This window comes from Rhinolophus sinicus, linkage group LG04 (genome assembly GCF_036562045.2).
Source record: "Rhinolophus sinicus isolate RSC01 linkage group LG04, ASM3656204v1, whole genome shotgun sequence".
Classification (NCBI taxonomy): Eukaryota; Metazoa; Chordata; class Mammalia; order Chiroptera; family Rhinolophidae; genus Rhinolophus; species Rhinolophus sinicus.
This window is the reverse complement of record NC_133754.1, coordinates 54,658,017-54,685,103: the sequence shown is the minus strand read 5'-3', so window position 1 is coordinate 54,685,103 and position 27,087 is coordinate 54,658,017. Positions and strand designations below refer to the sequence as shown.

Below are 27,087 nucleotides of genomic sequence, written 5' to 3'. Positions count from 1 at the left end.
CAAAATCTAACTGCCTTGTGTAGTTATTTGCCTCATTTTTTTGTATTCTCACTAGGCTGCCTTGTTAACCACTATTTCTTTTTTTCTGTCCCATTCTTAGGGCCTGTGATGTTTGGCATATACTAGGTGCTTAGGAATTATTCATTAAGTTTAGTTATACTTAAAGTGAACAATATTTGGGGAGTATTAAAATAGAAATTTATAGTTGATGTTGTTTGATATTTCACATTTTAATTTTTGATGGTAGGTTTACTAAATAATAGTTACCACTGCTGCTTTCTTTAATAGTCCGGATTCTATGCATCTACCTTTGAAACATAGGCTAGGAAGATTTGGTTTAAGAAATAGCAGGTGGCTTTTTCAAATTTTGTAATCAGCAAGAAAGACTGGAAATTTGGTTGGCAAGCAGGTAGGGAAATTGAAGTGTGCCTGAAGAGGTAAAAGTGAAATAACATACATACCAAAGGTGTAGAAAAAAGGTGGAGACAAAGGAAGAGGAAAGTATTTCTGGTGTTGAGGAGTTTTGAATTTTGGGTAAAAGAAAATTCAAAAGCTTATAAACTTTTCGAATGGGGATTTTTGTCTGACATACTTGAGTATGTTATTAATGAACTATTTTTTGTAGAATCCAGGATTGTGGTCATCTAAAAATAATTTTTAACTAGAATAAATAAGTAATAGTTAATAACACTTTTAACATTTGTAAAATTAATATATACTCCGTGTAGAAAATTTTAGAAATACAGAAAAATAGAAGGAAGAAAATAAAAACTATCCCCCCCAATCCTATGATTTCACAACACTTTATTTCTTTTTGCTCTTTTCCCCCTGTGTATGCATTCGCCTTTATTGAACATTCTGTTGATACAGTGGTGTTTACGAAAGACTGTGTGCGTGCACTTATGTGTGGTGTGTCTGCTTAAGCGAGGAAGGCATTCTGAGGAGGTACCATTGAAGTAGAGAACCAAATGAAGTGATGAAATGAGTCCTGGGAAGATGTGGGAGAAGAGTGTGTCAAGGTTCTGAGTTGGAAGTGAGTGTCGTATGCTCAAGGCATGGCAAGACCATAACGCGTGGCAGGTGTGTAGCAGGCATAGCGGGGCTTGGAGAGGCAGGAGGTGATAGTGGTGAAGGTGCGAGGGACCAGGTCATCTCGCTGTCCTCAGGAGTTTGCATGTGATTCTGAGTGCGACGGGAGGCTTTGAGCAGAGCAGTGATACTAGTCATGTCCTAAGTAGATCATTCTGACTGCTCTGTGGATAATTTAAGGGGGCAGAAGGAGAAGCAGGGTGACCAACTACTTAGAGTTATTATTACTGGATAGTAACTATGGAATGATCATATTGGGGATATACTTTTAAAAGTGGAGTCAACAGGCTTTACTGATATGAATAATTGCTTAATAGTCTGAAAATGGCATTATTTTCCCTTCTCTCTTCTATCCCCATACTCTTGAATTATCCATCAGATATAGACGTTTTGGTTTGAAGTTATTTTCTCTACTTTGAAGTTTTTACTTCATTACTGAGAAGTCAGATGTTAATCTAATTCTTACTCCTTTGAAGTTACATCTGACAGCTTTTAGGATTTTGTTTATCTTTTATGTTATGAAATTTTGCTATATATATATAAATTTTGTTATATAATTTTGCTATTACATTCTGAAATTTTGTCTAAGTATGAGATTTAAAAGTTCATCTTACACTTGGATTAACCCTTGGTGATCCATCAATATGAGGACTGTCTAATTATGGAACAATTTTGCTATGAATTCTTCCTGAATTCTGTTGTTTTTGCTGTGTTTGATTTCTCAGTTTGCATTTAATTTACCCTTAAGTAGCCACATTCTGCTATCAGCCTATTTTTAAAATTTTTATTAGTTTTTTAAAAAATTTCACAATCATTTCCTTGTCCCTATATTGTGCTTTTTCCAGAATATCATGTAGATGGAATCATACTGTATACAATCTTTTGAGACTGGCTTCTTTACTTAGCCTATTTGAGATTTATTCATGGTATTGTGTGTATCAGTTCATTCCTTTTCATTGCAGAGTGGTGTCCGTTGTATGAATGTACCATAGAGTTTATTTATCCATTTTCCCATTGAAGGACTTTTGGGTTGTTTCCAGTTTGGGGCAATTATGGATAACACTGCTATAAAAATACATGTACAGATTTGTATGTGACCGTAGTTTTTATTTCTCTAGAATAAATACCTACAAGTGGGATTGTTAGGTCATGTAGTAAGTGTAGGTTTAACTTTTAAAGGATCTGCCGAACTGTTCAAGAGTAGCTGTACCAGTTTCATTTCTCAGAGTAAGGAGAGCGCCAGGGGCTCTGCGTGCATCCTCACCAGCACTCCCTGATGGTAGTGTTTTTTATTTCAGCCATTTTAATAGGTGAGTGATGGTATCTCATTGTGGTTTTAATTTGTGTTTCCTTAAAAACTAATGACGTTGAGCATCTTTTCATATTTTTTTTGCTGTTTGTATTCTTGATGAATTGCCTTATTCAAAACTTTTACTTATGTTTGTATTGGATTCCCCCCCCCTTTATTGAGTTTTGAGTTTTTTAAATATATATCTGGATTCAAGTCCTTTGTTGGATGTTTTTGGTTTTTTCTTTGTTTGTTTGTTTGTTTTTACCTTTAAGAGTAAAGGTTTTATTTAAATCAGCTTAAAAAAAATATTGGGGGTGGCGGTTAGCTCAGTTGGTTAGAGCGCCGTGCTGATAACACCAAGATTGCCGGTTCGATCGATCCCCGCATGGGCCACTGTGAGCTGCGTCCTCCTTAAAAAAAAAAAATTAAAAAAAAAATTGATACCTTGGCCCTACTCCAGGTCAATAAAATGATGATTTATAAAAGGTGGGTTTTGGAATCAATATATTTTTTAAAAATAAACTTTTAATTTTAGAATGATTTCAGATTTACAGAAAAATAATACAGATTTCCCGTATATCCCATAACCTTTCCCCTATTATTAGCATCTTACATTAACATGCTATAATTATTACAGTGAGTCAATAAAAATACATTAATATTAACTAAACTTCATACTTTATTCAGATTTCCTTAGTTCCTTTACTATTCTAGGGTTCCACCCAGGGTAGTGTATTACCTTTAGCTGTCACGCTATCATGTCTCCTTGGGCTCCTCCGGTGGCTCTGACAATTTCTCAGACTTTAACAATTATTAGTTACTTTTGATGACCTTGACAATTTTGAGGATTAAAAGTCAGGTATTTTGTATAATGTCTCAATTGGGATTTGTATAATGTTTTTCTCATGATTAGACTGGGGTTCTGTGTATTTGGGAGGAAGACCCCAGAGGTAAAGTGCCCTTCTCATCACGTATCCAGGGCACACACTCTCAGGGTGGCTCATCACCTCACATCCTGACCTTGATCACCTGGCCACAGTGGTGTTTGTCAGGTTACTGCTTTGCACAGCAGACCCCCCCCCCCCCCAACACACACACACTCTTTGGAAGGAAGCCACTGTACAGCCCACGCTGAAGGAGTGGGTGTTATGTTCTTTCCACCTCCATGAGGGGGGAGTATCTACGTAACATTTTTAGCCTTTATTTTTAAAAAATTTCTGTCAGATTTGTGGTAATGTCCCCTCTTTCATTCCTAGATTTGTATCTTTTCTTGTTTTTCTTGGTCACAAATTTATGTTTATCAGTTCCTTTTTTTTTTAAGAACCAGCTTTTGGTATCACTGATTTTTTTTTCCTGGTTTTTAAATTTCATTGATTTCTGCTCTTATTTTAAATATTTCTTGATGCTTTGAATTTATTTTGCTTTTCTTTCTAGATTTTATTGTATAAGTTGAGATTATTGATTTGATACCCATCATCCTTTTTAATAAAAGCATTTTATACTGTAAAGTTTCCTCTAAACACTGCTTTAGCTGTATCCTACACATTTTAATGTGTTGTATTTTCATTTTCATTCAGTTCAAGATATTTTCCAATTTCCTTTGAGACTTTCTCTGGCCAGTGTGTCATACAGTAGTGTGTTGACTGACTTCATAATATTTGAGGATATTTCAGATATTATTCTGTTAACTGATTTTTAGTTTAATTCTATTATTGATAGAGAGCATACTTTGAATAATTTCAGTTATTTCATACTTAATAAGGCTTATTTTGTGACCTCCCCTCAAATGTAGTCTGTCTTCATGAATGATCCATGTGCATCCGAAAAGAATGGGTGTTCTTTTGGTGACAGATGGAATGTTCTGTAAGTCTCACTAGGTTTAGTTGGGTGGTGGTGGTGTTGAAGTCTATACCCTGGCCCACTTCATCTTTGATTATTTTTCTGATTATTGAGAAAGGCACTTCTCTCAGTGGAGCCTGTGAGACTGCCTGGGGTTTTAGTTTTGTTATTGGTTTTTGCCTGGTGTAGGATAGGGCAGCACAGCTGCGTGCGGTTGTGCTTTAGTGCAAAGGTGGAGGGCTGCTGCGTTTGGCCAGCATTCCCTGGGGTAGGAATTTTGACTCCCAGTGTCTGGCAGGAAGGACTGGCTCCTTAAGCTCAGTCCTCTGCTTTTACTTCATCTTCTTTGCTGTCCTAGAGTTCCATCCAGACTCTCTTCGGTTTGCTTGCGTGGGGCCTTCAGTAGTTGTCTGGTTGTATGAGATAGGTTAGAGAACCCAGGAGTCTGTTTTCCATCCAGATTTCCAGCCAGTCCTTGTCCTTCTGCCCGACTTCATCCACGTCTTCCGAGGTACCAAGTTCCCTCATTCTCTGGAGCCTCCCTGGGCTCCTGCAGTGGGAACTGTGTTTCTTCTTGGCCATTGTCCTCAACCCTCTTATCCCTGATGGCATGGAGCTTTAGGTTTCACTGACCTCCTGAATCAGTTCCCACCAATCCATTTGCTTTCCAATTTCTCACATTATGTTGCCTTTTCTTTGGCGTTTCTGCCGTTTTCTGTGCCCTTGTTGGTTTATGGTTTTCTTAAAATCTTTTATTCTCAATTTAGTGCATTTTATGAATGGAGTGGAGGCAGAAATCGGGTTTAAGGCATCATTAACTAGAAGTGGAAAACATAGTTTGTAAGTTAATTGCCCATTTTGATTGCTCCGCTGCCCACTTCTGGTTTTTTGTATTTGCCAACTCAAACCTTGGAACTTCTTAGAGGATCTCTAAGCAGGCTTGCTTCTCATGCATCATGTTTTGTGACTTTTCCCGCTGCTTTTCTTACGGTTAGCAGTGCAATTTGTCTTTTATCAATTAGGATTTTTCAGATATTCTGGCCTGTTGCTGTCTCCCTTTTTTATTTTATAAAACTATCATTTTATTCATTATTTTGATTCGATTTCTTAATAGCTTTTCCATTCTCTCAGTTAAAACCTTGGGAAGGTGGATGGTAGGTACATGGGCCCAGTCCACTGTTGTCCCCTGGAAGCTTCAGGTGATCAGAATTTAACCTGATTGGCAGTAATTTGCATCCTTTTCTTTACCTTCCAGCTGATGTCGCCCAACAGTTCCAGTACGCTGTGCGTGTCATTGGCAGCAACTTTGCCCCGACTGTTGAAAGAGATGAATTTCTAGTAGCTGAAAAAATCAAGAAAGAACGTACGTATTTTTCCTAAATGTTGTCATTGTTGGTTTCTTAAACTTGTTAAAGCTTTAAAAAATATATTTGTATACACATATATGCACACACACATATATAAAGTATATATATGTAGTTCATATATGAAAATATATGTTAAAAATAAGGACAACTCAATTCTGTCTTTTGTTAGAACATAGTGCTAGAGGATGGTTTTAAATACTATTATAACAACAATTTGGTTTAAGAATGTGAGGAAGATATTAGGCTGGTGCAAAAGTAGTTATGGTTTAAAAGGCTAAAAATTGCAAAAACCTCAATTACTTTCGCAACAACCTAATAAAAGAGCTTAAATAACTTCTTGCTTATCTTGTGACTTCCAGTATTTAATATTATGCACCTTTTGACCAGATAACATAGAACACTTACTGTCTTGGCAGTGAACAACTCTCAGTGAGTTGCTTATTGATTGTGAATATCCAAACGTATAGTACTTTAGAATTTACTGTGTGAACATGTTAATTCTGAGATGATACTGAAAGCTTTCTTAAATATGGTTACCTTAGAGAAGACAGATTTCCATTGATTATCTCCCGGTTGCTAATGCATTCTGTGTAAAGTGGGGTTCTGCCACCCCTCTGTACCCCAGAAGTGTCTAACGGAAGGGAGGCTTTGAGCATAGGGGCCCACGTATGAGAATTGCTCTGGTCTTGGTTGCAGAGCTGTTTTTCTCCAGTGGCCAGTTCCCCTCTCCTCACAGTTTTCTTGGCTCTATGAGCCCAGCTCCAGCTTCCTAAAAAGCAGCCTTACCATGAAGGTCAGTAATCTCCCTGCTGGGGCCTAACTGTTAAACTGCACAAATGAAGTGGGCGTTAGCCTTATTTCCACTTTGGCCAACTGGTAAATGACACCTAGGAGATCTGTTCTTCATGGCACAGTTTCCTAACCCAGCTGTTGCATTATTAACTGTATTTGGCCAGTGGTCTGTGGATGTCCTGTATCAGAGCTGTGTGACTGAGCTGGATGGTGAGGTAGCTGGTGGTAGAGTTGAGACTGTGGCCTGAGAGTAACTGGATCTGGCCATGGCTACATCTGCATGTTTAGAGCTTGATGAGCAATGTAAGTTTGAAATGATGAGTCTGCTGATACGAGTCTTGGTGTTCCTTAGTGTGTGTGTCTTATTTAAGGTAGAGGGGCAAAAATACAGTCTTTATCCTGTAAGGGCTTGTTTTCCGTTCTTGTCTATAACACTGAACACAACACTATACTCTTTTCTTGAACCCTGGTGATTATTACATTTTAGATTATTTTTATATTTTAGACTTTAGATTACATTACATTTTAGATTATTAGTGAGAACCCCAACTACTAGGTACTATTAATACATTAACAGACCATTCTCTTTACAGATTTATAGTTTAGGGCCTCCTGGTGAGCATATTACACATACATAGTGGCTAAAAGCAAAGTTTGTCTAAATTTAGAGTTAAAGAACTGACAGCTACATTGTTGCAGTGAATATTGCAAGGAAGTCTTGGAATTTCTTTAAGAAAAAAACTGTAACACTATACAATCTTTTTCCTGTGTATCTTCTGTGTTTTTGAACTAAGACTTGCTATATATTGACGCAGTTTGCCTCTTGTGCCAGTTCCCACCAGGTATCCACAGCTTCTCTTGGGTACCCCTGCCAGCACTTCTCCCAGAGTCCCCAGCACTGATGTGGCCCAGCTATAGTTGGTAGAGTGTTAAAGTGATAGTCCTCTTGTGTGATGGTCGCTATTGAGCTATCATTTTTCAATAATTCTTAGACATAGTTTTTGTAGTTTAACATTTTTGAAATTTGATAACAGTTTTTGGTATATTAAATTAGTTGAGTTATGGTAGTTCCACCCGCTGGGCTAATACAAAAAAGTTAATTTTCCATTTTATATGGCTGACTTCAGGTATAAAATGCTCGTGTTGTTATACTAAAACAAGTTGCAAAACTCACCATGAGTGATAACATTTAATACCTATTAGTTTCTTAATTTTCCATGTCGGTGAATGGGGTACATTATAACTCAGGATTTGTTTTGCTTTGTTTAGCAATCTATTAGATGAAACTTTTTTGGTAAAAATTCCATGTTCATTTTTATTTATTTATATTATTTACTATTTTATTGCCCTATGACAAACTTTATTTTTATGAATTAGAGTCAGTCTCATTCTATAGGAAAAATACCACTTAATTTTATGGTTGTGCTTATTGGGAGTATTTTTATATAAGCTTTAAAAGATAGTGTTTTAAATTTTAGTTGCACTAGATTTATTGGATGCATTTTGTGGTGGTACATTTAAAGATAGCTTTACCTTTCGGCATAGGAAAACTCAAAAGTGCAGATATGATTAGGATAATGTAACCTCTGGTTTGTGGTTCATACAATCGGTACATGATGACCAACACCCTTTCCTAGCTGATGAATGTGAAAAAGGCTTGGCTGTCAAGTCAGTCATTGTCTTTCTACAAATGAATTTGAACTTTTACAGCTAAGTGAGCTTGGTTGATGAAATTTTAAGAAAACAGCCCTTCTAAATTGGGATAAATCAACACAAAGATTCCTTGGAGACTACGGTACTGAAGCTGTAAGTTAGCTTTTAAAAGTGGTGTAACAGGGTTTGTTTGACAGGCACCTGTGCACAGATGGTGTGTGCAGTGCTGTAGGTGTGGACAGCGGGGTCCCCTCCCTCAGGGGGCCCAAATCCTGTGTGTAGTCTCCTCCTTCATGGGACAGAGCAGAGAATGGACTTCTCATTTGTAACCAGGGCAATCCTCTGAAGATATTTGCTGATAGAATGAATTAGTGGGTGCAAATTAGCTAATATGCTGTTTTAATTTTTATTTTCAAACAGTATTTGACTATTAATTTTGCTGTATATGTTAACAAAAATGCTTAGAATGTGCAATTTTTTAAGTCAAACTATTACGAATGGTATAGTTTTTGTACTGCCCTTTGAATTGAGGATTCCAAACATATTTTCACTTCTTATCCCTCCTTCCAGGTAAGTAGCCATTATTAACTACGTAGTTAAACTGATGGTAGAGTGTTTCACTGGACTCTTTAATATTTGTAGATAGACTCTAAAGGACCCCGTCATTTCTATTACTTTAGTTAACTTTCACATAAACTATTTGATTTCAGCCAAAAAGTGTCCATATTTTACAAATGTCAGAGAGATTACACGACTTGACCAAATTCATGAAGCTGAAATGTCACTCACTCATTGTCTAGTTGTTTTGATTCTTAGTTAAGCTCAGGGTTCTTTTCAGACATCAGAGTTGTTGGTTATTGTAGGTGAAATAGTATCATAAAAGTGAGTTTTGGTGTATGTGATTAACACGCTTATTTTCTTTTCTAACTTTACAGTTATTCGACAAAGAAGAGAAGCAGATGCTGCATTGTTTTCAGAACTCCACAGAAAACTTCATTCACAGGTATCACGAGCATTCTCAAAGCCATTCCAGAGGCTACTAGAGTGATCTGCGAATATTTGAACAATTTTTTGTGGTATCATTAAACTTTTCTATATCGAGTAGCGCTTTTAATTGTAGACTTTTTAAAATATTTTTTAATGTTAGAAGTAGGTTTTAGCTGGATTTAATGCTCAATTAAATGCTTATAAAGCTGAATGAAGCTACATTGGGAAAGTAATCAGACTTATGTACACACTAAGTGTGTATTACAGAAGCCTTGATTCCATTACTGGGAAGAAGCACGCTGGTGTAACAGCACAAGCTTATCTTGTTGATACACTTTATTGTTCATCAGGTCCTAACTTATACTGTTATAGTGAATAACTTAAAATTGATTTTGAAGACTTTGTGATCGGATGTTGATACTTGGACACAGTGGTTTTTCGAACCTGCTAATTTTACAAAAGACTGGCAGCCTATACACCAATAAATTAATTGAGTCATAGGATGAGATTTTTGTGATTTTGACTATAAGGGAACTTAGTTCATCTAGCTGTCTCCCGCCTTTTATAGAGAAGAAAGTGAAATCCAGAGAAGTTGAACACTTTGCTCAACATATGTTAGGTTGATGTTACAATAAAAATCACTGAGTTTTGCCTAATGCTGCTAGTAATTAAACTCATTATTTTTTCATGTCTTCCTCTTTATTCAGAAAAATAAGCTTAAATTTATTTGCTGCCCATTTTGACTCGTTAATTTAACTTGCTATACTTGGAGTCACTGTTTTAAGTCTGCTTTTTCATCTTTGCTAATATTTCCCTTGCTGGTCCTGGTGCCTACCTGCTCACCACCTTGTTTCCCTGTCCCTCTGCACAGTGACACACACTCCTCACGGTCCCTCTATCAAACAGTCTTGAGCAGACTGATCCTGGCTCCTATGTGAAAAAAAACGTTGCCACCACTTTTAAATATGTCACTTGCTGATTCTTTTGTACAGTTTTGTTCATTTTTGTCTCCACTCGCCACCCCGAAAAATCTTTTATTTTTCTGAAACAGCTGAGAATCTAACCCAGGACTCCTGCTGCGCAGATAGAATGGCTGCCATCTTCCTGATGCCTGCTCGGCATTTTTATGCAGACACCTCTTAGGAAACTGTCACAGGGGCTTGCAGCTTGGCATCCTGGAAACTGAAAAGAGCAGACAATTTAAATTTCATACCTTGAGGCATCCATTCACGTCCACCCACAAACAAACTGTTTTCCTTCTATGTTCTCCCTTTTGGTGACTGGTGGTACCATTCATCTATTGCCAAAGACTAGAAACTTGGATGTCATCTTGACTCCACCTCTCTCCCCAAATTTGGTCTGTCCCCAAGTCTTATTGATTCTTCCTCTCATGTATGCCTCTCACCTGTCCCTTTGGAGTCAGAAAGACCTTGATTTGAATCCTGTCCTATAGCTTTGTGATTAAGTTATGTAGGTTTCCCCTCTTTTTCTCATTTATGGAATGAAGAGAATAAAGCTTGCATCTCCGTGTGGTTGTGATGATTGCAGGAGATGATGTATGTAAGGCCTTGCTTGGCCCAGCAGGCCTCCTTGAAATGGCAGCAGCTGCTGCTACTGACTGACTGCACTCTAACGCTTAAAGGAAACAGGGTTGGTAGAAAGTAGCTCTTTGGAGACAAATAGACAAGGTTTATCTCCTTTGTCCTATACCCCAAGGGACTCACAGCCTCAGAGGTCCAGCTTGTGGGGGGTTGTCAGGGTTACTTTAGTAGGTATGCAGGCACTGAATCCCAGCTCAGCCCCTGGTCATGTCCCCTCCAGATGACTGCAGTTTCCTAAGGAGGCCCTGTGTGTCTTGTTTTGTCTCCCCTGTAGTCCATCCTCTGTGGGACTGTCAGTGGGTCTAGTCACTCCCCTGCATGGAATCCTTCAGAGGCTGCCTGTTGTCTTCAGCTTAAAATCCAAATTTCTTGGTATATCGTACAGGGCCCTTTTTGATCTGATCCTTCATTCCATTTTCAGTTTCCATTCCCATGCTTAGCTTCAGCCACATTTAGCTGTTTTCAGTTCCCTGAAGAGGCCATGCCTGTCCCTTCTCTGCCTTTGCACCACACATCCTTCTAAGAGACTTACTGTCTCCTTTGGGAGTCCTTTCCTGAGCCTGGAACACCTGAGTGGTCCTCCTGTCTGAAATGTAATTTAGCATAGCAAAGTGTTTTCCCGTTTGTCTCTTATCCCTGAACTGAGGACGCTGTCAGGGCTGGGCCTCCTTCTTACCTTGTTGCTCCAGCTGGGGAGTTTGTTGTTTCTGCAAAGTTCTGTGAAAATCAATTTTTTTAAGTTAGACCATAATTTAAATACGTAGAATGAACTTAATCTTTAAAGAAACTTTCAAGGAATATTTTATATAATGAAGAACTTACATAATGGAAGTAACCATCCCATAATTTGTTTTGTAATTAAAGGTATTTATATATTCTAGCCTGTGCATCCAAAAGGTAATGCTGTATGAATAGAGTAGAATGCTCTGTAAATTTGGGGTGAAACATAGTGAGGGTGGGCTGCTGTTAATGGTTGTACATCAGGGCAGAGTGATAGGCAATTGGAAATTAATGAAATCTGCAGGTTAACCTTACAGAGAGACCTAGGGCTTAGTTATCCTGGCAACTAAGAGCTTGAGAACCTTGAATTGAGGTATGCATGATGCCAAAACTTACATCTCACACTTTAGAATTATTATTATTATTATTTTTTAATATAATATTTTATTTTGTGGCGTAAATGGGACATTGATAAAGGGAGGAGAAAAGCATCACATATTTTATGATAGCGTTTTTCTTATAATCACTATGTTTGGGAAGTTGGTTATTATAAGAATTATTTCAAGGGGGAAATACTGTTATTCAGGAATAGCATAATTTAAAAATACATCTTATTAGGGACTTCAGAGTTAGTTTTCAGGGGGTTCAAGGCTCCAAGGGCGTTAACCTCTTGAGAACATTATCGCTAGCCTTCTGATGAGTAGTGCCATTTGCAATGCCTGAAAAATGGACACATTTAGACTTGATGTTACCATGTGAATTTTAAAATGCAATTCTGTTTTGGAAATAAGGATAATTTAGGAGAGAGGAGGATAAAACGGGAGAGTAGTACTAAGTTGTTCTATTAATGCTTTTTTTCCCTAAACAGGGAGTTTTGAAAAATAAATGGTCAATTCTCTACCTCTTGCTAAGCCTTAGTGAAGATCCACGCAAGCAGCCGAACAAGGTGAGAGGCTCTATTTTATCAACTCAGTGCCTTTGTAAAGGGCACTTTGCATCTTTGGGTTGGGACAGTCATGCCCAATTTTGATAGGAATTGGCTTCTATACTTAAGAAAATAATATGAGTAAAACAAGGAAACTGGTCTAGTTTTCTGGGCAGTCGGAAGGCCAAGAGATTTGTTTGTTTCTTTTGTCTTAAGGGCAATTTTAAAAGTCATTGTGCTGTGTTTCTTTAAGATATTCTTCAGAATTGTTTTTCAAATATGACAATATTCAGTTAAATAGAGCATAAACTATCAGCGTTCAAACTTTTTACTGTGAGAAGTTCGTAATATCACCACAACTGTATAATTCTTTGTGAGTCAGAAGACTTTTTAGGATTTTCTTGTGTTTTCAGATATCATGAACATTGATTGTGTTTACTCCAGTGAAAACTTGTTACATGGGTTCAGTTTTTGACCCTTGTAGTGTTTGAAAAGCAATTTGGCTTCTCCGTGAGTCAGAGAGTCTGTTACAATAAAATACTGCAGAAATGTCAGTGCTTAAAAAGTTGAAGAATGTGGGTGAAAGAGTCCTATTTATCTCTAAAGCCTTATTCTGAGTAATGAGCATGCTTTCATTATATAAGAATTCCAAAGTTTTAAAAATATTTTAGTAATTATTTGAGTTTTACTTTGTATAGATTCTGAATAAAGTGTTCGTTATCAGACCATGTGGGAGTTTTGGAGTTCAGAAAACTTTCTAAAATTTTATCAGTTCTGATGTATTTTAAAAGTATAACAACTGATTTATTTTTTAATAAGTGCAAAATCCAATTACAGAAATAGAACTAAAACCTGAATAGAAATTATCTTCGTTGACCTGGGAAAAGTGATCTGTAATTTGCTATCCCTGTGTGCTTAATTCATTTTCATTTGTTTGCAGTTTTCTAGCTACGCCACGTTGTTTGCTCAAGCATTGCCCCGAGATGCTCACTCCACTCCCTACTACTACGCCAGGCCGCAGACTCTGCCGCTGAACTACCAGGACCGCGGCTCCCAGTCGGCGCCGAGCGCTGGCAGCGTGGGCAGCAGCGGCATTAGCAGTATAAGCATGTACGCCCTCAATGGCCCGACCCCCACGCCACAGCCTCTCCTTCCGGGGTAAGTCAAGCGTACAGGCATAGGTTCCTGGAAAAGCAGACACAGGAAAATCCCCAGGCTTTCCACAGGCATTTTGTGTTCACTGAAACTGCAAAACACAGAGGCCTGTTATGTAACAGCAATATCCTGGCCCCTGTGTCAGATATGCTTTCTCTTCGGATTTTACTCTTCCTAAAAATCCCATTTCAGATAGGAATTCTTTCCACTTCTAATCTTCGTTGACTATAGATGTTTGGCCAACTCTTGAGCTATTAATGCACATGGCAAGGACCGGGTTCAGAGGCTGATGTGCAGGGCCCGTCCCTTGGAGGGAGCTGATTGACATTTCTCCTGCTGTAGTCTCATGTTTATCTCTCAGTGAAGATTGTCTCCTTCGTTGATGGATGTTGTTCTCTTCATTGAATTACTTTAAAATAAAAGAAAGCTGTCATCCTCAAGTTCTGAGATCTTTAAGATTTGGGGCCTCTTACAGTGCAAGTGAATTAAGATGCGGAACTACACTAACACACCAGTAATATGTTACGTACTTTGCAGTTCAACCTGCTGTCAAATCTCATTACGTTTTGAGGAAGTACAGAATTTATAATTGAGAATAAACAGGTACCAGTGTATTAATGGACTTAGAACTTTGTTTTTCTGTTTTTTGTTTTTTTACATACACTTTTCTATGCATAATTCATTCCAAGAAATCACGGGAAAGCAAACTATCACCAAGTAGATATTTTTCCAGAAGAACACTGACCAAGGACTCACCATCAAATGATATTTTCCACATAATCATAATATAATTATAAAGCATTGTGTAACTCAATAAAATTATGTTCACGATATTAGAAAATGGGATGTGTTTACCACACACCTGCATTACAAATGGTAACAGGAGTTCTAGAAAGACAGCATAACATTCTACAAATTTAATCTCAAACTCGTATTCTAGCTAAGAAACAGACTTTCTCATTTTCACCTTAAAATTTGACATAATTATCATGATATGAAAAAAGCTGTATAGAGAACTTTGAGCAGAAGTGATCTCTTAGAATTTTTCTCTTAAATTTAGAGCTGTATTCAAAGACATAATTTTAGTAGTTGTTGTTGATGACTTTCTACCCCATTGAAAGTGGAAAAAAGTTGAGAGCTGTTGCAGGTTTTTGCTTTCCACCTTTACTTCATCAATGGATTATAGATGGACCCACCAGTATTATACCAGTGGGAAATCAGAATTATGCCACTTGGAAGCAGTAGTGCCATTGAGATTCTTGTTTTGGGGTCTTGCAGTCCCAGGAGGTGATAGTTCGTTATAGTAGTGAAAACAGAGGTCATTAGAAATCAGCTGTCAGGTTCTTAGATCTTCAAAGCGTATCTTTGACATAGTCTCCAAATTATTAAAAGCAGACTTGTCTTGGATGTGCTTTTGCCTTAGATTTTGTTTCTACAGTTTTGAAATTAATTGCAAATCAGGTATTTCTTTTCAGACTGAGCACCATGGAGGCTGGGAGACAAGTGAGGACAGGGAAGAGGGACAGTATTTCAGATTTTTAACTCCCGTGCTCAGCAAATGTTAAGTGAATGATAGGTGTTAATATTGAAGTTAAAATTAGTGAATTTCCAAGTGGTTTTAGATGGGACGTATATGTCACGTGTTCAAAAGAAAAGTCAAGTAAATTTTGATTTTTATGGTAAGAAATATGTGTGGAGGTGGCAGTAAGAACCTGAGTGAGTGCCAGTTAAGAACCCCAAGGCGGCCTTGGACTGATCGTTGTTGATACATGTGGGTACGGGTAAGTCATTTGCCTGCCTCAGATTATACAGTTCAGTATAGTAATACAAGAAACATTTCTGGAAGTGTTTTTGTATCTTCAGTGAATAGCCTGGGTATTTGATGATACAAAATGCTCCTTTTTTTAGACAGTCTCATCAAACTCCAGGAGTAGGAGACTGTCTTCGACAGCAGTTGGGGTCACGTCTTGCATGGACTTTAACCACAAACCAGCCTTCTTTACAAACCACTACCTCAAAAGGTATTCCCAACACTGCTTCTCGAAACGTGACAAGGCCAAGGAGAGAAGGGGATACAGGTGGTGAGTAAGGATATGCTTTATTATAGCTTTTCTTAGAACACTTAGAATTTAGGCTTCTCTTATTTCACAATATTAGGAATCCCCGCTTACTATAATACTTTTGAGTGGCTTCTTCTCATGATGAGGTTCAGAATCCTAAATATGGTCTGTGACACCTTGGGAAGTCTGGCTTTCTCAACCATGTCACCCTGACCTTGTATTCCCTACGCCATCCAGTTTTCAGATCATTGTCTGAGTGGTTTCCTCCATCTGGATTTCTCTTCTCTGCTTCGTCACATGCCCCTTCTCTGTTTTTATTCTGCCTTTCTTCCTGGGAAAGTATCTCCAGGCTGGATCAGTCCCTCTAGTATAAGTTACCGTCTCCCACCACAGTCTAAGTTCCATGAAGGAGGGGCTGTTTCTGTTGTGTTCCCTGTGCTAGTAGCTAGCATAGTGCCTAGAACATTGAAAAAACTCACTGAAGATTTATTTGATGGTTAAATGAATGCTTCATTGAGAGTTTTAAAATTGTGTTTGAGTCCAAAGGAAGTTTGGGTTTCTTTCATGAGAACGCTATGAATAGCAGTGTTTGGACCATGAGTATCCTGAAAATAGAAGGGGCTCTATTTGGTTCATAATCTACTGATTCTGGAATTCCTCTAGCTTTTTTCTGTCCTTGCGTAGGATGGGAGGATGAGAAGTGTCATTTAGACTTGTGAGGTCATGTCATATATAGCTTGGCCTGCCTCTTTGTAGCTGCACTTAACTAGCCTCTGTCTGTCCTGTGATACGACAGCTGTGTGCGCTTGGGCTTAGAAGCTAGTTTATAGACAGTCAGAGTACTGCTGTCTGCTTCTTTCTTTTTGTTTACTGTGACTCTTGATCCCCAACCAGTGCCTTTAAACCTATACACTACACAAAGCTTAGAGATAAAATAGGACTTGAAAATATGCTTGATTAATCCAGAAGAGCATTAGTACAAAGGAAGAAAGAACCAGTGGGATAAAAATGGCCACTAATGATAGGTAAGAGTTGAGCAACACTGCTCGCAAATTGATGCAATTGTTATTTATAGAATATTATCCCCATGACTGAAATACAAACCTGTCCTCGCCTTCTGACTGTGCTGGCCTGCTTCTGAGAGTGCGGATCCCCAGCTGTATACTCTGAGTAACTTTCTCCTCTTGCTGATATACTGGATTTCTGGGCATCGCCTCCTCATCATTATTTTGAATAGTACCTAAAATTTTGACTTGGCTTTTGTTCCAAGGCTTATGGAAATTATAAATAACTTTGCTGCTACATTATTAACTCCTTTTTATGTAGTGTTGGGAATGGATCAAGGTTTATACATTTGCTGTGTAATAAGCCACTTTTTCCAAACACCATCTATGAAATAATTATCCATACCTTTGTGATAGATTTGTGCTGCTTCTTGGTTATAAATTTCCACATATTGCATTGTCTTTCTAAAAGAGTTTTTGTATAAGAAATTACATGACCTCCATATCCTTTTCAGAAAATTCTTGTTTCTAATAACTTCATACTCTATTTTCTATCTTAAGCTCATGTATTTAGTTTTTAAATTTGTCCTGGTTGTAAATATATAATCTGAAACTAATTGTGTCATAATATTTATTTCATCTTAAAATGTGTCGTTCAGTAATTAATCTCTTATAAAAACCATTTTACAGGTACTGTGGAAGTTACTGAGGCAGCCCTTATCAGAGACATTTTGTACGTATTCCAGGGCATAGATGGCAAAAACATCAAGATGAGCAACACTGAGAACTGTTACAAAGTGGAGGGAAAGGTATAGTTGCTAAAACCCCATCTAAAATATTCAAAAAGAAAAGATGAAAGTGATTAAGACCAGATATGAGCTATTAATTTGTGAGGTATTACTGGGGTAATGAGGCTGGGATTTACAAAATCGTGAGTACCAATCAAGTTGCACTCTTAAATTCTGGTTTATATTTCCCTGTGGACTTTGTCACTTCTGTAATCTTGTGATGGGAACCTTTGTCAGCTTTTCCGACTTTTTGCTTCCTTTCCCTTGCATTCTTTCCTTGTTTTTTCCTGATGCAACCACCCATTTAGCTGATTTCTGCATCCTGTGATGGTGATTTCATAGGTACCTGAGGGACAGGTATGGCTTGGCGTCTTTGCTCTTAACACAGGATTTCACATCAAACGCGTCTGCTTGCTTTTGCTTTCAATTTCTAGAATCTGCCTTTCCCACAGCCCCTGCTTGTTGATGTCTTGTCTCCTTCTGAGACTCTCAGGTGTTTCGCAAGGTGGCTGACATCACAGACAGTCCCTGCCACGCTGGGGACCACGGCCATTCACTCTTAGGGGTGATGCTGCTCAAGCTTAACATGTCCTCGGAAATGTGTTTTACTTCCCTGCCTGTTACATGATGCTTTTTGTTTCCCAGAATCTCATTGTTTCACTTTAATTATGATATTTTTAAGTTTCATATATTGAAGTCTAAGAATTATAATATTAGAAGCACACATGGTTAAGAAAAATAATAATTAAAATTCTTGTGTTAATTTTTAACTCTTGATATATTTCCTTTTTAGGCAAACCTAAATAAGTCTTTGAGGGATACAGCAGTCAGACTTGCTGAGTTGGGATGGTTACATAATAAAATCAGAAAATACACGGACCAGAGGAGTCTAGACCGTTCATTTGGACTTGTAGGTCAGGTATGTTCATTATTAGTTGAACATTTTAGATGTCAGTCACTGTGAGATATGCTTAATCTACTTAAAATCTTAGAAAAATAATTCTTAAGAGGGTCCTTTTTAAATAAGGTTTGATAATGGCTGTTGTATCAGTCATGATCCACTCAAGAAAAAGAAACCACAGTAGGTATTGACAAAGAGAATCAAACAGAAAATTCTTTAGTTTATGTAGCTGTTGGAGGACTATAAAAACAAAAGAATACAAACACGAGTTAAAACAGAGGTAAAACTAGAGAGCAGAGGGAAGGTGTTGGGCTTGTCAGACGCCAGTAGCTCAGAAGAGGGGCTCCCAGCGGGCACAGCCCCCTGAGGACGGGCCTGCGGGGACTCAGGGCTGTGGGAGGGACGCTCCCAGCTGCTGGGCTGCCCTGCGCAGCACAGTGAGACTGGATTTGCGACTGCTCCGGAAGCTGGAGAGGGGACCCAACCGGGCTGGCCTGAATGGCCAGAGCTGGGGCAGTGCCCCCCTGGCCCACCGCTCCTCCTGCCTCTGGAACCCGACAGGAGATGCTGACGAAGAAGAAGTGAGGTTTACAACGGCCCGGCTCGTTTTGATGGTTAGCAGCTCCTGTTGATTCTTGGGCAGGAGTTATTTCTTATGAAATCTTCAAGAAAATGACTGAAGGGGAGAGAGAGTCAGAAGGAAACTGCACTGTAAGCGCTGCACAGCACAGCAGCACGCTGGCGGGCAGGAACATGGCTTTGCAGTGAGAATGCCCAGGTGCACACTGGCGTTACCTTTAATGGTTATGTTGTCTCGCACAAGTTACCTCCTCTTGGCCGTAGTTTCTGTAAATGGAGAATGGAGGTGATGACAATATGCAAGGTGATGAAATCCACAAGGTGATGAGCAATAGGAGACAGTGCCTACAAGGCTGCTGTCCCGAGCCTGGCACTGCCGTGAGTGCCATTCCCCAGTGCAGATGGGCAGGGGCGCTTCCCCCTCACTGTAATGCAGATGGGGTGAAGCCGGCCTGCAGGACTCTACCTGGCGTTCCGCTTAATGGTGTGTGGCGTTTGCAAGCGAGGTGAGCCCGTTGGCCACCCTCCCAGCAGTGCAACAATTGCTGTGAGTCCTTGCACTTTTCAAAGGGGACCATTTTATCATGTCTTTGTGTCATTCCCTCATGAACGCAAATTCCACTGGTATGTTATTAGATGTGAAGCAAAACAAGCACAAACTATTATAAATACAGGGAAACTAAACTATTATATAGGTGTTTTATTCCAATAAGTTGATTGATAATCACTATAGTATATACTATATGTTATGTAGTATTTTATAGCCATTTTAAAGCCAGTTTTAAAGCCATTTCTCTGATATTTTATTCTGGTAACAGCCCTCTAAAATTAATAGGGCAAATGTAATTGTCGCCATTTTTCAGATATAAAAGTTGAACCTCGGAAAGTTTAATTGATTTGTCCCTGTTGCCCTGACTAGTAGATGGCTGATATGGGACCAGAATGTGACGTGTAATTTCTACTCTGTCGTTCTTTCCATTCCACTCTCATTTTCTGATTTTTAAAATCATTGCTCTGTACTACCTAGTTACTGAAGAAGTAGTGGTTTGCTTATTAGAAGAACGATTGTGTGCTCTCGTTGGGGTAGTCAAGTGTCGCAGTTAGCACGAGTACTACTGATTTGTGCCTGTCATTCCAGTGTAATTATTATTAGCCCCCTTTACTCTCAGAACTGTCCTGTCTCTAGATACTCTAAATGGAACAAAATCTTTTTTATAAAGGAAGATATTATTTCCTAAGCCTGAAACTTATATTTGCTTTTTAATAAACCAAAGTAAGAACAGCCTCAGTTGACTGAAAACCTTTCATGTTTGCATACACAGGGTGCTGAAATGCTCAGATTGTAATTTTGTTATTTTGGTGGGAGACTACTTATAGGCTGATTTTTATACTCCTGTATATATTTATGTTCTATGTGATAGATTATGATTTGATTATTTCTACTGATCAGCAGTTTGGTTTCTAACTTTTATGTGTATATCTATTGTGGGCACTGGGATGGGGTTTTTGTAAAAAGTGATGCTATGCCTGAAAAGTTGCCATCTCATTTCTCTGAATATTATTAATACTTAAGAAAACTGACTTTTGAAATATTCCTTTGAGTCTGCAAAATTAGTATGTTGTATGTTCATTTTTATAGCTTATAAGGATGTGAATGTTTGTATTAGATCAAATCCACAAAACATAAATACAGTAAAAATAAACCTATAGATGATTGATTATGTATTGCCTTAAAATAAGCAGAAAAGTGTGGAGCTTAATACTTAAAGAAAACAGGTTTTTATCCTTTGCAGCTTCTGTTATAGGTTCTCTTGGAAACCAAAGCTTCCCACTGAGTATGCCTGGGTTTACGTCCCAGAGTTCAGAAGGACTATGTGAAGGTCCTCCTTACAGCTGTAACCCCGTTTTCAGCATGTATCATTGGAGAAGTACAGAGAGGTTTTTAATAATATGGATGGGAAAAATGAGCAGTACAAATCAAAAACTAATTGGGGCGAATTGTCATAGAGTTGCCAATTGAAAAAAAATTTCCAATTAAGGACGTTAAAGAAAATTATAGTTTAACTCTTAATTTAGAAGGGACATAAATTTTAAATAAAGGATCATTGTCTGAAGTGAATATACTTTTAGCTTCATTTTTTTTCATTTCCCTTCTGTAAAGTTCATGCTAAGGGACAACACCTCCCTAATTATCAGATATATATGTTGTGGTGGTTAAACCTGCTGGAAGGCCATTGACAGAATGAGAATTTAAATCATGCAGAACATGGGAACTTTGTCCTGAAGCATTGTGCCTGTGCAGTTCACATGAGCTGGTGTGCGATGACTGTTGGGGCTGTCGTGCGTTAATTATCTTTCCCCTTTCTGCGCAGAGCTTTTGTGCTGCCTTGCACCAGGAACTCAAAGAATACTACCGATTGCTCTCTGTTTTGCATTCCCAGGTAAATACCTTGTTTTTATTCTCTTTTCTTCATGATTTGAAATATTGCAAAATTGCAGCTATGTAGAATTTTAAAGGTTTTTCGTACATTACTTTTAAAAAGTAGAAATATGTCTGATAATACTGTTTGTAAGGTGCGGATATCTATAGTTTTACTGTACCCTAGAACCAATTAATTGCTTATTTTCAGGGTCCTCTCTACCATTTAAACAGATCACTTGTATCTTCAAGGAACTATTCTCTCAGAGGGGACCTTTTGTTTCGTTTTTATGAGAATAATCCCTTCTCTGTATTCACTTTACATGGATTAAGAAATGATTGACATAGTTAATGACCTGTACTTACACATTTATTTTTATTGTTTTTCAGCTACAGTTAGAGGATGATCAAGGTGTGAATTTGGGCCTTGAGAGTAGCTTAACACTCCGGCGCCTCTTGGTTTGGACGTATGATCCCAAGATAAGACTGAAGACCCTTGCAGCCCTAGTGGACCACTGCCAAGGTTGTTTTGCATCTCATGGACTTGCTTTATTTCAAAGCAGGTCTTAGGGAATATCATCTAGGTTTACTTTTGTGCCTGTTCTTTTGTATCCTTAATAGCCATAGTATGCTGATTAAATACAAATTAATAGATATGAACTTATAGGGGAAAATAACTAGTTACCAAACTGGTCCAGTATTTATAGTTGTGGAAGGTCAGGATTTCATTGCAATGAAGCAAGAAAGGAGGATGTTTTTAAGATTTCTCCTTTTTTGTAGTCCTTGGTATTGCAGCTATTTATCTGTATTCCTCTTTTACTTGTCCCTTAACCAGCAGCCTTTCCTGGAGTTTCATTCCTCACGAGATTATGGTCCATGTCTGGGTTCACCAGCTATATGTTACAAGTTCCCATGTTTGCATTCTGGCTTAGGCCTCTCCTGGGCTTTTGGTCTATATTTCTAGTTGCCTTCTGAACTTTTTTTTCTCACTGTTTGTACTATCTTAGCCAAAAACCTCTCTTTTTTCTCATCTGTAATGTTGGGACACTAATAGTCTGTGCCTGTTAGGATAGTTGGGACTAAATGAGATGTGAGAAGCCAGTGGTCTGCCCATAATTCATGGCTCAGTGTTTGTTGCCTTCCTCCTATTGGATGATTCATGAAGACCAGAACTTCATCGTTGAACACGGTGAATAAATATCTCCTTTTTCTCCAATTACCAGCGTCTCCCACAACTGGATTCCTACCTGACTCCTTTATACACCTTCTAATCGCCCCCTCCCCCACCATCTCTTTCAGTGTCCAGCTGGCCACTCAAGTCCTGGTAACTAACTCCGTCAGAGGTCTCAAATCACTGCCTCTCCCAAATCAGTGTCCTCACACAGGACTCTTTGAATCCTGCTCTGTATCTTCTCTGCACATTGTAATAACCTGCTCACTGGCTCTGTCTTCTTTCTCACCCAGCTCCATTTTTATGCATACTTACCAGAAGGATCTTATTAAAATTAGATCACATTAGTCCATTTTTTAAAATCTTGCAGCAGCCTAATGAAATCCTGAATTCTTAACATCAATTCTTCATGTGCTTATATTTTTGGACCTGATTTTTACCATTCCCAGTACATCTTACTGAGCTATGCTCTCCAAAGCTACAGCAGACTATTATGTCCATGCAGAGCAGTGTTTTTCAAACTGAGTTGTAACCAATTAATGGGCTATGAAATCAGTTTACTAAGTTGAGACTAATATATCAAAAGAAAAAAGGAAATATTAAGGTAAGTTTGTTTTGGAAAACTTTTACTTTTTATATGTAATTATTTGTATACTGGATTGCAATATAAAATGTGAATCCTAATGTGTGTCTCAGTCAAAAAAGTTGAAAAGTCATGTTCTAGATCATATAGCGAGTCACATTTTTTGCTACTGCAAAATTCTATAGTGGTTATAAAGGGATGAATGACTCATTCTGACACATGTAAAACCAGGGGTGGACTCTTACTCTCGTGGTTCCTGATCTATGACATGTTTATTGCTGCTTCTCCGTCCAAAGTGGTACTGAGAAAACAAACACACTTTATCTCAATTACTTGGCCATTTTGGTTAGTGTTAAGTTATTGGTTTCTACTGGGAGTGTAAACTTGGGTGTTTTTCACGTCTTCCCCCTCAGGAAGGAAAGGAGGTGAGCTGGCCTCAGCCGTCCATGCCTACACGAAAACGGGAGACCCGTACATGAGGTCCCTGGTGCAGCACATTCTCAGCTTAGTGTCGCATCCTGTCCTGAGCTTCCTTTACCGTTGGATATATGACGGGGAGCTTGAGGACACCTACCATGAAGTAAGAAATGCTACTTGATTCTCTGACTTGGATTTAAGGAGCATGGGCACTCAGTTACTCATTTTTTGGGTTTTTTCCTGTGATTACTATTTTCTCTTAACAGTAATGCCACCACACTTCATCTGAATGCCATGCATATTTTGTACACTACTTTGAAAGCCAATTATATCATTGATCAGGAGAGCTGTATTTAGTTAGTAGAAATTTGTTATTTCAATTTTAATGGTGGGAAACTCAGCATGGTCAAATCACTTGTCCAAATTTACTAGCAATAGCAAGTTGATGGCAAAACTAGGACTAGGCCTCCTAAGTCCTAGTCCGGTTTTCCTTATACAACAGTGTTACATGTTCTGTTGCTTTGCATGAATTACTGTATAAACTAAACTTACTTTGATTATCTATGGTACTGACAATTTTAATGAAACAAGTTAATTGTATATATACTTATTGAAATAGTTCTGCTATAACGCAACATATGTATTCCTAAAAGAACACTGCTATGTATACAAAATTACAGAGTAAAGAACCACAGGACTTCTGACAAGATGTAGAGTGAAGGAAGGGGCACCACACTCAAAATTCTTGTCAGTGACATTAAATTTAAAAAGTATGGGGATTGATAGAAGTTATAGCACAATTTTAAACATGTTAAATTAAGAAATATGTAAATTTTAGAATAAATATGGCATTTACTTTGACAAAGCCCTGATATTGGTGATGGACATTTACCAAAGGAGGCTTATCTAAAGTGGAACAGAAGGTTGTGGCTGCTGACACACACGATGGATTAAGGTAGCTGGTGGGTGTGAGGTGTGTCTGTGTGGGCAGTTTGTGGATTCTCATGTGGCTGTGTTGCTGTGTTTACCTACCGTGTTTCCCCAAAAATAAGACCTAGCCAGACCATCAGCTCTAGTGCGTCTTTTGGAGCAAAAATTAATATAAGACTTGGCGTTATGTTATGTATGACCGGGTCATATGTTATATTTTAATATAAGACCGAGTCTTATATAACATAAGACTCGGTCTTATATAACATTTTATATTAAAATAAGACCGGGTGTTATATTAATTTTTGCTCCAAAAGACGCTTTAGAGCTGATGGTCTGGCTAGGTCTCATTTTTGGGGAAACAGTAGTTTCTCTTGGATGGAATTACACTTAAGCAATCATGAAATTTGTGTTATACTCAGATTGTTTTCTAATTATCAGTTGTGCCATCACAAGTTGTTTTAAAAACAAGCATGACAGCGGAACCAACCGTATATGGGATTGTTTTGTGGGTGCTTTAGAAACACATACGTGGCATTCTGCGTGCATATCGTATGTACTGTGCAAGTTGCTCAATGTCTTGTAGCTCTTTCCATGACAGTATTATAGTTATACTTTCTTACTGCATATTATTTCACTGTGTGGACATACATTTTATTTAGCAACTCTCCCATTGATGAAGATCGTGTTCTCTGTAGTTTTAAACCTTATGAACATTATTAAAATGAACATCCTTATATGTGCCTCTCTGTGCATATTTATGAGTTTCTCTAGGGTAAGTGCTGCGAGGTGGGATTGCTGGATTGTGGGGAGTGCATACTTTAAAGTTTGATTCTGCCATTTGAGCTCTGCAGTGGCTCTACCAGTTTTCTCAACGATAGGCTTTCTGTTACAGTTCTCATTCTTCCATCCTTGTCAGCACTTCATATTACCCAACTTTAATGAAAGTGTTTTTAACCTAATATAGGAGATGCAGCATCTCCTGTGGTATTTATTTGCATTTCACTGGTTACTAGTGAGATTGACCAGCTTTTCATGTTTATTGGTTATTTTTATTTTTTTGGCTAATTACTATGCATATCCTTTGTCCAGTTTTCCTCTGGATTTGTTTGTCTTTTTAGAATTGAATCATGGGATGGTTTTACACTTTTGGGTATCTTGTATCTGTAATTGCACTTTTTTCCTTTATTTATTTATTTTTTAAACTATTTTCATAGTATTTCAAACTTAGAGTTGTAAGAATAGTACAAAGAATCATAATCTTGACCTAGATTCCCTAAATGTTAGTTTAGCCACATTTTATCGTATAGTAAGTTTTCATATATACCAGAGTCTGCTTTTGGACAGGTTTTTATGACTTTTATATTTTGTTTGCTATTTATTTTTCAATGTTATTTAAATAACCACAACTTTATGATTTCATATCTGATAGGAGCAGTTCTTTTCACAATTTTTGTTGCAGTTTTTGCACATTTCTACTTAAATATGAATTTAGAATCAGCTTGTAAATTCTCCCAAAAGTTCTTTTTTATATTTATAGGGATTGCACATTGAATTCATAGATTAAGAAGAAATGTTTTTATGCTTTTTATGTCCCTTTTGCTAAATGAGTTCTTTTAAAAAAATATGAATTGAAAGCTTTGAAAGGTATTATATTTTCATTTTATTAATGGTTACCTTTAAGTTTTTCAGAACTTTCTTTAACCTGTATCTTTCCAAATGCTCAAGTCAAGAATAAGCCAGTTTTCTTTAATCTGCTCCTGTCATTAAGATAAGGAATTTTGTATCTCCCCCAGGTTCTTTTCTGCCTTGCACTTAATCTCTTTAGCTTTCACTATGTTTTTTCTTATTTATTATTTTCAATTTTTTATATGCAATTTATAGAAATTGCCTTGTCTTTCAAGATTTTAATTTTTTTTACTTTGCCTTTAGATTTGTAACATTTAGACTTACATCTCTTATGTTTAACTGGTATTATTCCTTACACCAAGCTCAATTATAATTCCTGTTACTGACATAGACATAAGGAAAAGTACACAAATCTTAAGAGTAATGCTTGATGTCTTATTACTAAATGAGCCACCGTCTAAGTCAGGATGGCACCTTATTAGTATGCCCATTGTGCGTCCCTCCCCAGTCAGTCACTGCCCACTTCCGTATCCCTAAAGGTGAACGTTTACCTCACTTCAAACACCGTAGTTAGTTTTGTCTTATTTTAAATTTTATGTAAGTGGAGTCAGATTTTGTATATGCCAAAATACATTTTACCTGCCATCTGTAGGGAAGTGTCTTTTGTATTCATTGTAGTTAAGTATGTATCTTTAGTTTTTGATAGTATTTCTGGAATACTATTGTTGTCAAGTCATTTATTTAATTAGAACTTTAAATCAGACTTAATTTTTCAAGATTAAATGGGACTTTAATTCTTATACAATTCAATTTTTTTATCCATCATCACTTTTATGATAAGGAAACTTTTAGATAACGCTTTTTCTTTGATAGAGTGAAACTTGCCTTTTTTAACTCATTTGATGTCTGTTCTATACTTACAGAATGAGGTGATTTTTGGAAGCTGGTTAAAAACCTGTTTAATTGATTATTTACAGTGCTTATTAAATATCCTGTTATAATAGGAAAAATGATGAGTTTTAGGAATTTGTCATTTATGAGCTTCAGAGAGTAAGTGATCTTGTGGTTGTTAAGAAAATGAAAGAAATAAATATTCTTTTTAGGAAGTATGTTCCTTTTATATTGTAATTTGTGTATGACGAGCTCTGCTTACTATCTAAATTTATGAGAAATAGCTTGACCAACTT

At 37.6% G+C, this 27,087-nt stretch overlaps 1 protein-coding gene across 1 annotated transcript in view; it reads left to right on the top strand.

Annotated features, from left to right (window-relative positions):
- TUBGCP3 (tubulin gamma complex component 3) overlaps nucleotides 1-27,087 on the top strand; it is an 85,799-nt gene that overhangs the window by 8,307 nt on the left and 50,405 nt on the right. The window contains exons 2-11 of the mRNA XM_019746596.2: nucleotides 5,475-5,582; nucleotides 8,967-9,034; nucleotides 12,208-12,285; nucleotides 13,205-13,422; nucleotides 15,328-15,500; nucleotides 17,174-17,292; nucleotides 18,065-18,190; nucleotides 21,124-21,192; nucleotides 21,561-21,693; nucleotides 23,338-23,504. Coding sequence (XP_019602155.2) covers nucleotides 5,475-5,582; nucleotides 8,967-9,034; nucleotides 12,208-12,285; nucleotides 13,205-13,422; nucleotides 15,328-15,500; nucleotides 17,174-17,292; nucleotides 18,065-18,190; nucleotides 21,124-21,192; nucleotides 21,561-21,693; nucleotides 23,338-23,504 — 1,259 coding nt within the window. The remainder of the gene's footprint in view (nucleotides 1-5,474; nucleotides 5,583-8,966; nucleotides 9,035-12,207; nucleotides 12,286-13,204; nucleotides 13,423-15,327; nucleotides 15,501-17,173; nucleotides 17,293-18,064; nucleotides 18,191-21,123; nucleotides 21,193-21,560; nucleotides 21,694-23,337; nucleotides 23,505-27,087) is intronic.